We start from the raw sequence: 17,671 nt of genomic DNA, 5'->3' as shown, positions 1-17,671 counted from the left end.
TTGGTTTGTTCTTGTTCTGTTATTTTGTTTGTTTGTTTGCTTTTTTTTTTTTTTATGGCCACACCATAGGCATGCAGAATTTCCCATCCCAGGGATTGAACCCATGCCCCCTGCATTGGAAGCTTGGAGTCTTAACCACTGGAATACCTGGAAGTCCTTGTGTTTTTGGTTTGACTTGGTGGGTCAAAGCGTGTACCGCTTCCTCGAGAGGCATTCTTTAACTTGTTTTTTGGTTTTTATTAGTGAGGGTGAGGGTCTTATGTTTTTCATCAGACATCCTGGGCCTCCTGGTATTTTCCAGAATATGGGAAAAGAATGACACTTGTATTGATGAAGAGTTCTCCAAAGAAACAGAACCTACAGGAGATTTATGGGGAGAGAGGTTTATTTCAAGGAACTGGCTCAGGTGATTGGGCTTCCCAGGTGGCATTATTGGTAAAGAACCTGCCTGTCAATGCAGGAGATGTAAGAGACATGGGTTTGATCCCTGGGTCGTGAAGATGCCCTGGAGGAGGGCATGACAACCCACTCCAGGATTCTTGCCTGGAGAATCCCATGGACAGAGAAGCCTAGTGGGTTCATAGGGTTGCAAAGAGTTGGGCACAACTGAAGCAACTTAGCATGCACATGTGATTGTGGAAAGTCCAAAATCTGCAGGGTGGGCTGGGCAGCCCCAGCCTCAGGGAAGAGCTGCAGTGTGAATCTGAAGGTAGTCCCCTGCAGAGTCCCCTCCTCTTCCAGGGAGATCAGGCCTTTTTCTCTTAGGGCTTCAGCTGACTAGATGAGGCCCACCCATATTATAGAGGATAATCTGCTTTATTCAAAAGTCACCGACTTCAGTGTTAATCTCATATGAAAAATACTTTCACAGCCACATCTAGACTAATATAGGATCAAATTTCTGGATACCATGGCTCAGCCAAGTTGACACACAGATTTACCCATCGCAGTACCTCTCACATTTGTGGAGTCCTATCCCCAGGTCACAGGTGCGAGGCCTTGTACCAAGGCCACAGACTCGGAGCCCAGCACCAAGGTCACCTCTAGAACTGACTGAGCCCCCTAGCCAAGGTTGCCGTGAGCCGCCCTGATCCTTACTGGCTAGTTCCCTGACCGGTAAAAATACCCACCCTAACCAATCACCTAATGCCACCCTTCCAGCAGGAATTTTCCTTGTCTTGAGTCTATAAAAGTTGGCTACTGACCCATGAAAATGGTTGGTTCTCCCTTGAGCCAGCCTGCTGTTCTAACAGCATCCTGTGGGGTCTCCCTGGTCTGTCAGGAGGTCAGCCTGCTGTGCTTGCTGAGCTCACATCATCTCTGCTCTTTGTTCCTAATAAACTCTCTTCTTTCTGAAATGCTCTGTGTCTGGAAATTCTTTTCTAACTTGTGCTTAGACAGGTTGTATTCATAGGTCCACCTCTGCTTGGCCAAGAATATACGTGGAGATTCACTTGTGTCTTAATATTTACAAGAAATGAGTGAAGACACAAACTATTAAATACTCTTTATTCTTCTCCTTTGGCCTACATGTTTTCATAATTACAAAACAAAAATATCTGCAAAGCTATGGTTTTTATATGAATGAAAATTCACCGAATATCAACTATAAATGAATATAATTATCATTGCCCTTGAAGAATGTTAATGCGATGGCGATGGTGGGATGAGCACTAAAGATACACAAATTCATGAATTGCTATATCGATATTTTTAAAATAAAATTTTATTATTTAAGTTAGTTTTTCTTGCCTTAATTTCTTTAGAATCACTACTTATCCTTTCTTAAGCTATTCACATAATATGGGTTTTATTGACAGACTAATGTAAATGATGATAAAGTAAATTGAGGTAAACTCAAAGTGTATGAAATGTAAATATTTTCAACACCTTAAATGTTAAAAATTGAAAAATTTACTTTATATTCATTTCCAGTTATTCTTTTTTAAGAAAGATTTTTTGATGGGGACCATTTTTAAAGTCTTTATTGAATTTGTTACAATACTGCTTCTGTTTCATGTTTTGGTTTTTTGGCCCTGAGGCATGTGGAATCTTAGCTCCCTGACCAGGGATTGAACTCACAGTTCCTGCATTGGAAGAAGTCTTAACCACTGGACCACCAGGAAGTCCTCAATAATTTTTCTTTGACATTCAAAATTATCTAATAAAATTAAAAGGTAAGATATAAATTATAATTAAAGAACATTAACACATCAAACTTATTTAAATCAAGTTGAAATGTTTAAATTTATTTTTTAAATTCAATTAAATCCTACTAAATACTTGTTATAAAAATAAAACTATTTGCAGTCCTAGTGTTCAGTGTCATCTGGTTGCAAAGTAAAGAATTAGTATCTCTCTCTATTTTATGTAAATATAAATTAATATGAGTTAGTTGACATTGCAAAATGGGCCCTAATTGCCATGTGCAACTGTTGTGAATGCCATGCCAGAACCACACATTGAAAAACAAGGAAATGAATTTAGGGTAGGACTGAGAAATGACACTGGGGCAATCATCTGCTGCATTCATGCTGCAGGAAGTAGTTAATGACCATCAGGGTCTCTTACCACGGTGCTTCTGCTCCCCTGCGCCCCCTGGAGGAGGGAGGAAGTGTCCATCGAGAGCACTGGCACGGACCCACTACACAGCTGTGTGGCGTTCACACGGGCACTTTTGTTTTGAGGGCATAACCCGGAGGTGTGGAGAGATGTTCCCCTGGGGCTTGAGTCCCAAGGAGATAGGGGCCTATGTGTTCTTTTTTTTTTTTTTTCACTTTTTGGCCACACCACTTGGCATGTGAAATCTTAGTTCCCCGACCAGGGATCGAACTATTGCCCCCTGCAGTGAAAGCTCAGAGCCTTAACCACTGGACCACCAGTGAAGGCCCCCCCCCCCCATGTGCTCTTGAATACATTCATGTGTGTGTGTGTGTGTGTGTGTGTGTGTGTAATAGGCTGGGTCCTCTGGAGCATGGATCCCAGGGAAAGCCTACCTCCTCCCCAGGCCTACAGGCAATATTGCGCCTTTACCTCTGTCTCTAGACCCCACACTGTCTCAGATATCTTTTTGTATAAATGAAGACACTTGAGGACTTCCCTGGTGGTCCATGGTTAAGACTTCTTCCAATGCAGAGGTGTGGGTTTGATCCCTGGTGAGGGAGCTAGGCTCCCACATGCCTTATGGCCAAAAAAACAAAAACATGAAACAGAAGCAATATTGCAGCAAATTCAACAAAGATCTTGAAAATAGTCCACATCAAAAAAATCTTTAAAAAAATAAATGAAGAGACTTGTTCATTTCACATAACGAAAGAGTGGTAGAACTGAGACTAGACTCCACAGCTTTGAACTTCTAGGTCTAATTGTGAAACAGTGGTTGGAACCTTGATTTTGATCCTTGGAAGTGAGCTTCTCAAGGCAGGGTTGTGCTTGACTTATCTTTGTGTCCAAACCCGGTTACACAGGTTGTTGTTTAATCACTTCAGTCATGTCAGACTCTGCGGCCCCACGGACTATAGCCCACCAGGCTCTTCTGTCGATGGGATTTCCCAGGCAAGAATACTGGAATGGGTTGCCATGCCCTCTTCCAGGGGATCTTCCTGACCCAGGGTTCGAACCTGCATCTTCTGCATTGGCAGGCGGGTTCTTTACCACTGAGCCACCAGGGAAACCCAGCACAGTAGCTGCTCATAAACATGTGTGGCATTGCATCACAGAGTTGCCTATCTCATCACTATGAGCTCAATATGAAGCTCTTCCAAATTCTGTTAGAGCTGCATTTGGTAATCCAAGAGAAGGAAAAGGGCTTCCTAGGTAGTGCAATGGTAAAGAATCCACCTGCCAATGCAGGAGATGAGATTTGGGTTCGATCTCTGGGTCAGGAAGATCTTCTGGAGAAGGGAACGGCAACTCGCTCCAGTATTCTTGCCTGGGAAATCCCATGGACAGAGGAGCCTGGTGGGCTACAGTCCATGAGGTCACAGAGAGCTGGACATGACTGAGAATCTGAGCAGAGCAGAGAAAGAAAAGATCGTGTGTTTAAGGATGGTCGTTGCGGCACTCCTGATGCAGCCCAAGTTCCAGCCCTGTGGGTGTCATGTCATCCCAGTCCTCCAGAGTCATTTCTTACTTAGTGTCTGTTCACAGGAAGCCAGAGCCCCCATTCCATCTTCAAGGTGACACCCAGTATTTCCCCACTTAGTGGGCTGACTGATATGAAATGGGGCTGACTTGTAATATTTGTTGTTGTTTAGTTGCTCAGTCATGTCTGACTCATTTGTGATGCCATAAACTGTAGCCTGCCAGGCTCCTCTGTCCATGGGATTTCCCAAGCAAGAATACTGGAGTGGGTAGCCATTCCCTTTTCCAGGGGATCTTCCCAACCCAGGGATCAAACACTCATCTCCTGTATTTGCAGGCAGATTCTTTACCACTGAGCCATATGGGAAGCCCCCACAGAAACAATACAGGAATGCAAAAACCAGATTTAGCACTACAATATTTTATGACAGTAGAAGGTAGCTGGAGATTCTACATGCTATCAAACAATATGATACATATAATTACTGGGAGGAGGCGTGGATTAATCAGCTGCTTCTCTGTGTAGTCAGGCTGAAGGATTCTGAGTTCCCCGGTCCCTCTTAATGACTGTATTAGGCCAGAGGACACCCCTTTTCTTGGAGAAGCGAGCACAACAGAACCTAGTGAGGTCACCCTGTTCTTGGTGCAGAAGGGAAGAGAGAGAGTGGACCAAACTTCATAAGAAGCCCGAGAAGCCTCAGTGATCGACACTGATCCCCTTTCCTAGAAAGTCACAGTTTGAAAGTCGGTTTTGAGGTTCTCGCTGGGCCATGCCTAAGATCTGCTGGCAGGAAGAGCATCCGGGGCTCCATGCCGGTTCCTCTCCCTCTGTTCCTCCAGACCTGCTGGTCATCCTTCCCTGTCCTGCTGTGTCTTGGGAGGAGGAAGACCTCCATGGATGACATCACCCAGGCTCACGCCCTCTGGCTTCTGCCTGTGCTTCAGTAAAGGAAGCACAAGCTGAGGGTGGAATGTAAGAGGAGAAAGAAGGCAGGGGTATCCACGCTCCTCACTCCTTCCCTGCTGGGCTAGGGTTTGGGCGGCTCCCTGCCTACCTATGGCTCAATAACACTTGCTTGTTTGTGGTTCCACTGTTCCTTCCCTAAGCAAGAGCTGGCAATGGCTTCTTGTGGTCATCAATCCTGAACTAGTCACCATCCTTTTCTCTCTCTTTTTTATATTTTCAACATTTTTTATTGAATAGTTGGTTTACCATGTTGTGTTTAATTTCTGTTGTACAGTAGCAAAGTGACTGTTATACATGTGTGTGTGTGTATATATATATATATATATTGTTTTTCATTCTGATTTATTACAGTCTACTGAGTATAGTTCCCTGTGCTATACAGTAGGACCTTTTTGTTTATCCAGCCTATAGATATTACTTTGCAGCTGCTAATACCAAGCTCCCAATTCTTCCTTCTCCTATCACCTCTCCCCGCTTGGCAACCACAAGTCTTTATGTCTGCAAGTCTGTTTCTGTTTTGTAGATATGTTCATTTGTGTTGCATTTTTAAACCCTGCCTACATTTTTGAAAATAGTCCCTAAATTAGACCCTTTTCAATCAATCAAACCCTCTTCAGTTGCTTCCTGACTAATAAAGCCATTGGTACCAGGAGTGGCGTCAGGAAACAGGCTCTAAAAATAACATGCTGGAATTGGGTTTCTTGCACATTAGATGAGCACAGAGTCACCTCCTGACTGGGGAAGGCAGGACATGAATAGTCTGTATCATGTGATGCTGTCACATTTATCAAAATATTATCAGTGTTGGCATAGGATGGAGTGCACATTGAGAGTAAAGCGCTAGGAGGAGAGTTATTGGTGGGACTTCCCTAGTGGTCCTGTGGCTAAGGCTCTGGGCTCCAAATGCAGGGAGCCCACATTCTACCCCTGGTGAGGGAACAAGATCACACAAGCCACAACTAAAGATTCCACATGCCACAGTGAAGACTGAAGATCCCATGTGCAGCAGCTAAGACCTGGCTCAGCTAACTAAAAGAACGAATGAAAAAATAAATATTTTTGAAAAAATCATTGACAGTTAGTTGCTAGGGGAATATTGATGATTACATGGATTCTAGGATGGGTGGGCTGCTCTTGATTGTCCTGGAGAGTTTACATAAAGAGGAAGATAAACTCCAAATCTTGAATTCATAACTGAAGTGTCAGATGGAGAAGCAGAAGGCATGCATGCAGTGGTAAAGTGACTTTCCTTAGGTGTAGGACAGACGAAGGTCTGGCTTGCAGAGTTGTAGTGCCAGGGAACCGTGCAATGCCAGGTAATTGTGTGTGTCAATAAAGTCTCTTAGCTGAGGCAAGGACCTTGAAACTTGCTAAAAATACAAATTATAGGACTTCCACTTTGCTGTACAGCAGAAATGAACACAACATTGTAAATCAATTATACTTTAAAAAGTAAATAACCTCCCCCCAATAAAAAAAACAATTTATAGTACTTTGATTGACAAATTAAAGGACAGACAACAAAATCAACTGAATTAAACATTCTGGAGTGGGGGTCCAGAAATTGTGTTTGAACAAACTTTCCAAGTGATTCTGATGCACGCTAAAGTTTGAGAATCACTGTACCAGAAAGTACTTTCTGCTGCATCCAGATCAATAAAGATAATAAAAGGAGTTCACCTTCATCAGGCAGCAGGTGGTGGCACACCTTAATTGTATTCCCTCTGAGGTTCGCCAGCTCTTCTCTTTGTTGTATTGCGTGGGACCCTGATCATCTTGTCAACCCGTAGCTCTCACAAGTGGCCACTATGTTGATGCTCGTGCCCAGTCGCTCAGTCGTGCTATACTGATGACATGGTGCTAACTGCCTCTGCTGAGTGGGGAGCAGCAAGGACCACAAATGGCACGGGCTTGCCAGAAGGTGAGAGCAAACCCCTGCAGACTGGCAAGCGGATTCTTTACCACTGAGCCACCTGGGAAGCCCATCATCAATGTATATTAATGCCAATTAAAATGAACAAATGAATAGCTCTCTTACTTCTTGAAGTGAAAATCTTCGTTCCAAATAAAATTTGCTTTCCTCACTTCCATGGGGAAATGATTTGCTTACACAGATCCTGCTGTCTCTTAAAGCCCACTTCCCGGAGCAATCTTTCAGGCCAAATTCATCACCAGCCCTTCTGATCTGAATAGATCTCCTTTTGAGTTTCTTATGACTTGGCTTCAAGTGTCTGATCTGGTCTAACGTGGAAAGTCTTCGGCAGCCACGTGTCCATCTTTCTCTCCACCCCCCATTTGAAGGCAGGGACCCCCAGGCACTTCTCTTCTGTGTTCTGGTGCAGAGGGGCTGCTCGGTGGCCAGGCAGTAAGGATGGCAGCCCCGACTCTTGCTTCTGCCATCATCCTGTGTCTGGAAGACTCAATGGTTAGCAGGTACCCTCCAAGGTCAGTGTGGGGCCTCTGCATGTGCCCGCCATATTTCAGAAGTTTCTTGGGTTCCAGTGGCCGGGGACATGTTGGGATATCCCCTCTTAGGTGAGAAACCTCGCTTTTCCTTGGGCCGTCCACTATGAAGAAAGAGGCTCAGTGGTTTATGAACCTTTTTGGGTTTTTGAGGCAATGTGCAACACCTTCGTGTGTACCACTCTGCTGCATGTATTGGGTGCATCCTAAGGTTGCTATGTTTTTTTATAATTTAATTTAATTTTTATTTTTTGGCTGGAGGATAATTGCTTTGCAGTGCTACATTGGTTTCTGCTGTACAACATGAATCAGTTATAAATATATATATGTGTATGTATATATATATTATATACATATATGTACCCTCCCACATGAGCCTCCCTCTCACCCCCCACCCCATGCTGAGATCATTCTTCAGGCATCTGGGTCTCCTCATCTTGTACTCGTGGGCAGAGAAGGGGACCACTGAACTGTCAGGGTGATTTACTTCAGCATCTGAGGGGAAACGGGGCTGTTGCAACACAATGGCGACAAGGAAGATTGGCTCTAGAACCCAGGACTTCACTGAGGAATTTCTAGTTACTTCTCACCCCATATCCCTATTCTGTATGTCTAGCCTGGGCGCGTGAATTTATTTATTATCTTGGGGCATGAAGTAATTAATTAATTAGTTATCTGGAGGCATGCATTTATTTAATATCTGGAGGCATTAATTAATTAATTATCTGGGGGCATGGATTTATTTATTTGCTATCTGGAGAGATGAATTTATTTATTATCTGGGGGCATGAATTCATTTATTTATTATCTGGGGGCTTGATTTTATTTATTTATTTATTATCTAGAGGCAGGAATTTATTTATTATTTGGGGCTTGAATTTATTATCTGGAGGCATTAGTTAATTAATTACCTGGGGGGCATGGATTTATTTACTTATTTATGGTTGAGCTGTGCAGCACATGAGATCTTAGTTCCCAAACCAGGGCTCGAACCCAAACCCCCTGCATTGGAAGCTCAGAGTCTTAACCTCTGGACCACCAGAGAAGTCCCAGTACTGGTTAGTTTTCATTTGCTCTATTTCACTAATATATATGAACCCTATCACCCAGAGTTCCCTGTTCTTTTGCTTTTGTTGTTTTTGGCTGCTGGGACAGGAGACTAGAGGGCAGAGGGTGAGAAATCTTATTCCCTTTCCACTGAGCTGCACTTTGATTGGCTGCCTGGAGCCATGGCTTTGGTTGGGGAGGGGGTCCTCTTCCAGTGGCTTCTGGGGACACCCTCTCCTTCTCCTTTTTTCTGGCTAAAGTGGTGATGGATTTGCATTGTCATGCATGGCCATCCATGGGTATTTTGTCCCCTTCTTTTGTTTCCCTTGACCCTGACCAACCTCTGTAAATATTCCGTCATTGAACTGTCTTCATGGAATGCTTTGGGGGTATATCTCTCTCCTGCTAGGATTCTGAGTGATACAGGTCCCCAAGACAAACTCCCCAGGAAGGAGGAAGTATCTTAGCCGATGATGACCAAGGACCTATGGATTCAGGGCTGGCATGGCTGAGGCTGTCTGTCCCTTTGGACACAGCCAGCCTCATGTACTGTTTGGATGGAGTGACTGGGTATGTGAATGTGGACCAGGGAGCTTGGCTCAAGCGCCTCTCAGCAGACTGGGCCATAAACAAAAAGGGCATTGCAGGCTGTCCTCCTTCACACATGCAGGACTGTGGATGTGGAAGCACACTTGTGGACACGCCAGGCTTTGAAATTCTCCCCATCTGATGTTTCGAAGCAGAACCAGCTCCTTTTGGATTGAGTTAGCCTCAAATTCTGTGGCAATTTTATAGGAGAGGGAGTCATGGGTGTTTCAATTCAATAAGGGACTTCCCTGGTGGTCCCGTGACTCTGCGCATCCAATGCAGTGGGGAGGGTTCCATCCCTGGTCAGGGAACTAAGATCCAGCATGCAGCATGGCATGACCAAAAAAGAAAAAAAGAGTAGCAATTCAATAAGAACATGTAGATATTTGAGCAACTAACTGTAAAAAATGAAACAGAGTTGATGGGAATTGATAGACCAGGCAGGTAAAACTAGTGTCCTCTATTAGTCATACCAGCCTGTCTGAGCATTCTCAGGGGTCATGTTTTTGCTAGCGACCATCACTGATTTCTTGCTTCTGCTCTTTTTCTCTACCTCACCTGTCCCTAGCATGTCATCCCTTTCCAGATAACATTCCTTCACATCACCCACTTCCCAGATGTCTTTTATCCCGCCCCCCCGAGATGTCTTTATTGCCCCGCAAACACCACGGCCACAAGGTGGATTGTGTATCAGACTTTACTGAGAGTTTGGGGTAACAGGAAGGGACTGGAGCAGAGCACAGAACAGGCAACAACTTAAAATCAGCCACCAGACACCACTGTCTGGAGACTCCATCACCCATACCATGCAGCAGTGACTTTTTCTCTGATCATATTTTGCCTTAAATCCTGGGTTGAGGTCAACAACTCTTTCTCTCTGATGCTTTTCATTTTCTCTCTGCCAGCTTCCAGTCTTCAAAAATTCTTTCCATTTCTTTCGCTGACCAGTTTACCTCTCCATCTGAAGCCCTAACTTCATCTCAGCCAGCTACAAACCGGCTAAGATGCTCTGATGACAAAGGACCATCTCCTCCATCCTTTAGCAGCTAAAGCAACAACAAAAGCTTGAAATATCAGTTGGGTTATCCCTTATTATGATCAAATATTTAGATGGCTCTCCCTCCACCATGTGTCTCTAAGCTGCAGGGGGTGTCATTTAAATATTTATTATCCACCATCCTGAGCAAGCCCCAGGGTTCATCATATCTGTCTTAAGCTTTCTTTCTTTATTTTTATTTTGCAACATGTATACTAGGGAAAAATGAAAGCAATCCAAATACTTAATAACAGGATTCTGGATAACTACACACATGCACTAGATGGTATGGTTTATAGCTACTAAAATGATAAATAGGAAGCGTGTAGCAGAAACATGCTTATGCAGAAATGTTATGAGATACTGATTAAAATGTTGTAACAGGAGGCTTTTATGAAAAAATATATCTTGCATGTGGACAAAGATGAGAAGGGAACACATGGACACACAATGGAAATCACTATTATCTATCTGGAGGCTTAGAATAGGAGTGATTTTGAAATGTTCCATCTTTTGCTGAAATGTTATTATTTCCCTTTGCCACCAAAAAAAGTCAAAAGAGATAGGGTGGGAAATATTAGCAACTCTAGGTGTGGGAAAGAAATAAGTGAGACCAGAGGACCCCCAGGGCAGTGCCTCTCAAACTAATTGATCATATCCCTCCCTAAAAACATATTGATACATTTAATTAATGTGTGTGCATGCTCAGTCACATCCGACTTTTTGTGACCCCCATGGACTGTAGCCTGCAAGGCTCCTCTGTCCATGCAATTCTCCAGGCAATAATACTGAAGTGGGTTGCCATTTCCTCCTCCAGGGGATCTTCCCAATTCAGGAATAGAACTTGAGTTTCCTGCATTGGCAGGAGGATGCTTTACCACTCAGCCACCTGGGAAGCCCAGGTTCGTGCAGAGAAATCACTCAGTGGATCTTGCTAAGAGATTCCTGGGCCCCACCTGCAGAGATTAGAGTTCTGGAGGTCTGGAATAGGGGGTCCATGATTTTGGATTTCTAGCAAGTTCCTCAATGTTGCAGGAGCTATTTGTCCTTCATCAGGGTTTCAGTAGTACAGCCCTCGGGCACCTGTTATTTACTCCTTAGAGCTCTAAAATATCTCCAGGTGAGGTCTTCAAGACCTCTTGTTCCTTGGGATCTGTTATTTGCTGATTGGGAGTTGGTTCTGATTGGCACTGTAAATCCAGGCTGATGAGCTTTTCACAGAAGTGCTTGCTATCTCTGAGGTAGGCTGCAGAGTGAAGGCTGCTGCTGGGCCTGAGGCAATGTACAGGGTCCTTGCTCTAAATCGTCCCCTCAGACGGAGCCTCCAATGCATTTGTCCACTGTCTTCGCCAGCTGTCCCTTTCTGCATCCCACACAGTGGGGGGTGGCGTGGGGAACAGCTGGAAATGCCCTGGAATGCTGCCTGCACAGCGGTGCCCCTGTTCACTTTCAGGTCACCTCGTGGTGACGGTGCTTTGGAAAGCTGTTTCCCAGGTGACCCGGGATGGGGCGGTACTGATGGCAGGGATGCGGGTGATGGGAAGGGAGCCTTGAGCTTCTTTCCAGCTGCAGGTCACTTCTGAGGGAAATGGCAGGCATGCCTTAGAGGGATGGAATAAATACCTTCAGAGTCAGGGGGTGTTCAGGCGGTCTCACTTAACTTCATATTGTGTTTGCAGGATTACTGATGACAATGATGATTACTTAAATTAATAGACACCATATTCCTTGAGGTGCTGGGTGGGAGAGGTTGCTGTGAGCATTCCTCTGACCAGGTCCTGGCTGGGAGGTCTGGTTTTTCAGAAGGGCCCTGGGAACTGAGGAAAATCCAGGGTTCCAGATTCCTCTGAGAGAGAGGAATCCAGACCCCTCCTTCTCCCAGTTCAGACCCCTGGCTTCTCCTGGGGGTGGTAAAAATCAAGAAAAGACACGAATGTTTGCCCATGTTCTCTCATTTCATCCTCACAACAACCTTGAGAGGTAGATGTTATTCCCTCATTTTACAAATGAGGAAACTGGGGATCAGAGAGGCTGAGTTATTCAGGACTATAGGGCAAGATAGAAGAGGAGTTGGGACTTGGGACCAGGTTTGTGGACTCTGGTCCAGTATTCTTGCTGCAAGTCCTTAGATTTAGGTGATAGAGTGTGAGGTGGGTGAGAAGGGTGGGAAAAGAGGGAAAGGAGTCATTATAATCAACAACTTATTCCTTGTCTCCCCCCACGGCACATTTACATTCAAAGCACTCCCCCTCCTGCCCTTTCATTCACATGAGGCTTACACAAAACAAAAAGGGCAAGGTTTTTCCTCCCCCTTTATACAACAAGGGGACGGAGGCACAGAGAGGTAAAGTGACTTGCTCAAGGTCACACAGCCTTAGAGTGACAGACAAGAGTAGAACCCAGGTCTTCCTGTCTGATATTCATCTCATATACTGTGTGCTCTCAAGAAGTCACTGGGTGAAATATTTTTGCATGAAGAATAGTGGAGGAAAAAAGAAACATATGACCAACAGAGATAATTATTACACCATGACCTATCCACCAATGGAATACTCTGCAGCCAGTAAAAATGATGGCTCTGAAGAGGGTTTGATGACATGAGAACGTGTTCATGCTCTAATATGAAGCGATGCAACACCATGCACACAGTTTGCCTATTGAAAAATATATGTAAAAATACTGAGAGAAAATATATCAAGATGGTGGCTTTGGGGAAGTGGGATTATAAGTATTATTTTCCCCCTTTCCTTCTATTATTTATCTGTATTTTTCCAAACTTCTAAAATACACATTTCATTTATAACAGGAAAAAATATACCCTTCTATATTTTAGTTTAAAAAAATATTGCTGGGAAGCAGCCCCTGTGCCTTTTGTGAATTTGAATCCATCCGCTTCCCTGGGTCACCACTCTGGCACCACTGCCAGCCCGTGGGAAGGGGGGGATTTCAGGTGGACGTCTGTGCTCTGCACCCCTGGGGCGAGTGCGTGTGCTACTTGGCATGATCAGGGCAAGGGTGTCCTTAAAACCCGACCACTGTTACATGATCTGTCCTGTATCCAATGCCAAATGGGGCTTGGCATTACCCACAGTCTCACAGAGTCCCCAGCCTGGACCCGGGCTACTGACTCACGGTCCTCTCATCCCCAGACTGGCAGGCCATGGCACTGCCCCCAGCACCCCACGCATCTCGGCCTGCTGCTCGTGTGAGCGTGGACAAGGCTAAGGTGAACCTTCTCCATCCCCGGTGGCCGAATCTGTTCCCGCCTGCCTCCAGGCGCTGGCAGGCTGGTGGCCAGGGGACGGAGGTGTCCCAGGGCAACCTCATCCAGAGAGCGCCAGGGTCTCAGTCCCTCCCCACTGCCCCTGCCTGCCCGCGCCTCAGTCGTCCAGGTGCTGCTCCTCCCAGGTGGACGTGGGGATGGCACTGTAAGGGTCCATGATGACCTTGGCACAGCGGATGATCATCACGACGAGGAACAGGCAGAGGAAGACGAAGCAGGCCAAGGTCAGTCCTTTGTCCACGTCCACGTAGACGGGCTCAGGCGTGGGGTCCTCCATCTCTCAGTGGCGGCTTCGGGCTCCTCCTCCGGCGCAGGGTTGACTGGTACCATCTTCCACCCCTGTAGAAAGCCAGGGCAGTGCAGATCAGAGGGTTATGCCCACGTACCTGCAGTGGGGGTAGGGGTGGGGGGGGCAGAGCACAACCCTGGGTTCTTATGCACACCCCTGGAGTGGAAGTTGGCTCCTTCCCCTTTCCTCCTGAACATGAGAGCTGAGACCTCGTGCCCAATGAGGTCTCTTCCCAGAGGGCACTCACCTGCTGGTCAGAGTGATTACCACTTCATAAGGGCCATTGGGTGGGCACGCACCCTGGGTGGGGCTGCTTCAGGAGGGAGGCGGGGGTGACCCAGACATCACAGCTGGAAGCCAGAGAGAGCAGTGACCTTTCCTTTAGAAAGCAGGGACCCAAACTGGCAGCAGCTGAAACAGAATAGGACAGAAGAAGGCTGGTCACTTCCCACGATGCCTAGACTTGAGCTGGACTGGCAGAAAAGTCTGGCCTGGAGAGTTCCTGCCTGAGCATCGTGGTGGGAGCAGCCACACTTTACACTGATGCTTTTTTTCTTTCCTTCTCTCTTTTAAAAAATATAACATTAAAAATTGTGATAAAATAGACATAACATAAAATTTACCATGGTGACCATGGTTAAGTGTACAGTTCAGTGACTTTAGGACATTCAAATCTTCGGGCAGCCATCACCAGAGTCTCCAGAGCTCTCTTCAACTTGCAAAACTGAAACTGTGCCCATGAAACAATTGGGATGAATTGGAAGATTGGGATTGACATATACACACTGTTGATACTATGTGTAAAATAGATAACTAAGGAGAACCTGCCGTACAGACAGGGAACTCTGCTCACCGCTCTCTGGTGACCTGAATGGGGAGGAAATGCAAAACAGAGGGGTGTATGGATATGAGTCCCATTCTCTCAGCTGTATAGCAGAAACTAACACAATGTTGTAAAACTATATTCCAATAAAAATTAATTAAAGGTAAAATAAAAATACAACTGTAAAAAATTGTTGTAAAGTATACATAATATAAAATTTACCAAAGTGACCATGGTAAAGTGCACAGTACATTGGCTTTAAGGCTGCGTTTCATAGCTGGACTCAAGTCTGGCCTCTCAAACACAGACTGAAATCCTCGGCTCAGCATCTGCCCTAAGTTAATATCAGAGACCCCACACCAATTATAAAAGTCAGACCTTGGAGAAATTGTCTGGTGGCTCTCCCCTGTCTAGTCTGGGGCCAGAACTGGGCCCTATAACCTGGCGACGTGCCCCAGAGGAAGGTTATCGACATTTTCTGGATCCTTCAGCTGGGATGAAAGCCAAGAGTGTGGATGCAAAGAACAGATTCTTCCACCCTCCAGATGGTGTGCGTTGATTAACGTTAATTACAGGGCGGACACACATCCCTTCCAGCCCCGCTTCCCATTGAGGACCTGACCCCCAGCAGTGATGCAGCTGAACTCAGCTGCCGTTCCCTGGGATCTGAGGGGCCGACCTTCCCAGGGGTCAGCTCAGTGGTCCCCAGCAGAATGTAACCGTCCTTCAGCATAGAGCCTGCACAGGCCAGACACCCCATCTGCCACCTGCTTGGGGTGGCTGGAGGGGAACTTGCTCCAGAGTCAGCGTTTCTGATCTGGGCCAGTGAGCGACCCTGAAGGGAATGGCTGCTGGACTGACCTGGCACAATTGTGAAAGTGAGCAGTTTTAGGGTTTGGGGGCAGCAGATCCAAATGGGGGCTTCTCAGGTGGTGCCAGTGGTCATGAATCTAATGCAGGAAACACAGGAGACATGGGTTCGATTCCTGGGTCAGGATGATCCCCTGGAGGAGGGCATGGCAACCCACTCCAGTATTCTTGCCTGGAGAACCCATGGACAGAGGAGCCTGGTGGGCTGTAGTCCATGGGGTTGCAAAGAGTTGGACGCGAGACTGAGTACATACTCTCCTAAATGCCTTATCTCCAGTTACAATCCCATTGAGTGTCAGGACTTCAGCATATGAATTTGGGGGTACACAATGCAGTCAGAGCAGCATGTCAGTTTCTCAAGGGCAGGGTCCAAGTCTGACCAAGGGCCACTACCAACCTGGACCCAGGACAGGCCCCCGCCTTGTGGGTTCACAGGAAATGTCAGAGAAGATGCAAACTTGCTTAGCTTCTGCCCTCTGGACACCAGTGGTATGAAGGCAAGGAGACTGAAAAAGCACGTCACTTATTACTTTGGGGATAAACAATCAGCTGTATCGACAGCGCGAATTCAATCAGGTAACAAAGACCAGAGCTGATCACGCACAGTAATCTGCTGGTTCTATAAATAGTGGCGGAGCCATTACGAAAGGTGACCCGTCAGAATCACTTCCCCAGATGACAGATGGGTTAAGTGGAAAGCATTTGCTCAGGACACAGAAGATGCCCAGTGTCATAACCTGACACTGATTGTGTTGTCCTGAGGGACTGCACTGGGTGGCCCCACTCCTTCCTCAGAGCAATTAACAGGCTTGCCAGAGGGAGATGATGAGTCTGTGCTAAGAGATGATTAAGACCAAAAACGACTTAGGAATTTGTTTGGAAATCAGCGATTTTTAGAAGACGGCTGCTCTCATCTCCCTATTCTAGGCTTCAGCTGCCACATTTCCAGCCTCCGGGCGACCCTGCTCGCTACAGACTGGCCCCCACAACTCAAACTGGCTCTGCCCAATCTATCCTGTTACTGTTCTGAAGTCAATTTTGGTATACTGAGTGGTATGTCTCAATCAAATTTTGTATGTTCCGTGCTTTGTCTCAAGTTTGAAGTCGAGGGGAGATTCTGTCAGCAACCAAAGACCTCTGTTCAGACCTGAATGGTGGGTATTACCTCCACTGGCAGGCCTTGTCCCTATACTTGTGTTCCTAAGTGGACAGTTAACCACCCCCTACATCGTCTATTTGCTTAATATTACTGGGAATGTGTGCTCAGTCATGTCTGACTTTTTTGGGACTCCATGGACTGTAGCCTGCCAGGCTCCTCTGTTCATGGGATTCTCCAGGTAAGAATACTAGAGTGAGTTGCCATTTCCTCCTCCAGGGGATCTTTCTGACCCAGGGATCGAACCCAGGTCTCCTGCGTCTCCTACATTGGCAGGCGGATTCTTTACCACTGAGCCACCTGGGAATCCCAAATCAATACACTGTGCAGTGTTAAACACACTGCACCCTTAAGCTGTTTGTTCATTTTATCTTCATTTCAAAAATCTGAACATAAAGCTAGCATATACTTGAACTCTTGGTGAAATTTAAATATTAATAAAATGGTATATCCGTAAGTACAGACCATAACTACTAGCTGGGATGGAAAGATGCATGGAGGGGATGGAATTCATGCAATATTGTGGAGAGAATTTGTTATTTTCTAATATTTAAATATTTTGATTCTTATGTTTGATCTATAAAAAACATGGGCTATTTTTGCTCTCTTTCCCCAGGTATGGAAAAATGCAAACAAATCAATCAAAGGTGCACAAGAGCACACTGTCCAGCTACTAGAGAAGGAGCGACTCACTGGGAGGCTGTTGGGAAAATGCATCTTAGAAGGGAAAGGAAAACTAAAATGAAGGTGGAACAAGAGTATACCATCTTTGGGCACTTTTGCAGTCAGACAGGGCTTCCCTTGTGGCTCAGATGGTAAAGAATCTGCCTGCAATGCAGGAGACCTGGGTTCGATCCTGGGGTCGGGAAGATCCACTGGAAAAGGTAATGGGTACCCACTCCAGTATCCTTGCCTGGAGAATTCCATGGACAAAAGTAGCCATATAGGGAGGGGAAAGAAACTGCACAAAGATATGGAGGGTTTCATCAGCAGTCTTGCTGACACTATAACATCAAGATCTGAGGCATGGGACTTCCCTGGTGGTCCAGTGGTTAAGCCTCTGTTC

The 17,671-nt window shown here is 45.8% G+C and overlaps 1 protein-coding gene across 4 annotated transcripts in view; it reads right to left on the bottom strand.

The window, feature by feature from the left end:
- Window positions 1-9,829: 9,829 nt before the first annotated feature.
- The window catches only part of CTXND1 (cortexin domain containing 1), a 46,977-nt gene continuing 39,135 nt past the window's right edge, over window positions 9,830-17,671 (bottom strand). For 3 of the 4 annotated variants that reach the window (XM_043434456.1, XM_043434458.1, XM_043434457.1), the window contains exons 2-3: window positions 14,004-14,167; window positions 9,830-13,806 (exon numbers count right to left, since the gene is read on the bottom strand). In XM_043434456.1, coding sequence (XP_043290391.1) covers window positions 13,565-13,744 — 180 coding nt within the window. In that variant the 5' untranslated portion in view covers window positions 13,745-13,806; window positions 14,004-14,167 and the 3' untranslated portion in view covers window positions 9,830-13,564. Of the gene's footprint in view, window positions 13,807-14,003; window positions 14,168-17,671 lie in introns of those variants that run through there. The other variant, XM_043434455.1, reaches the window with a different exon arrangement.

The sequence above is a fragment of the Cervus canadensis genome, chromosome 17 (assembly GCF_019320065.1).
Source record: "Cervus canadensis isolate Bull #8, Minnesota chromosome 17, ASM1932006v1, whole genome shotgun sequence".
Taxonomy (NCBI): Eukaryota; Metazoa; Chordata; class Mammalia; order Artiodactyla; family Cervidae; genus Cervus; species Cervus canadensis.
The sequence above is the reverse complement of the archived record's forward strand: the minus strand, read 5'-3'. Positions and strand labels throughout refer to the sequence as shown.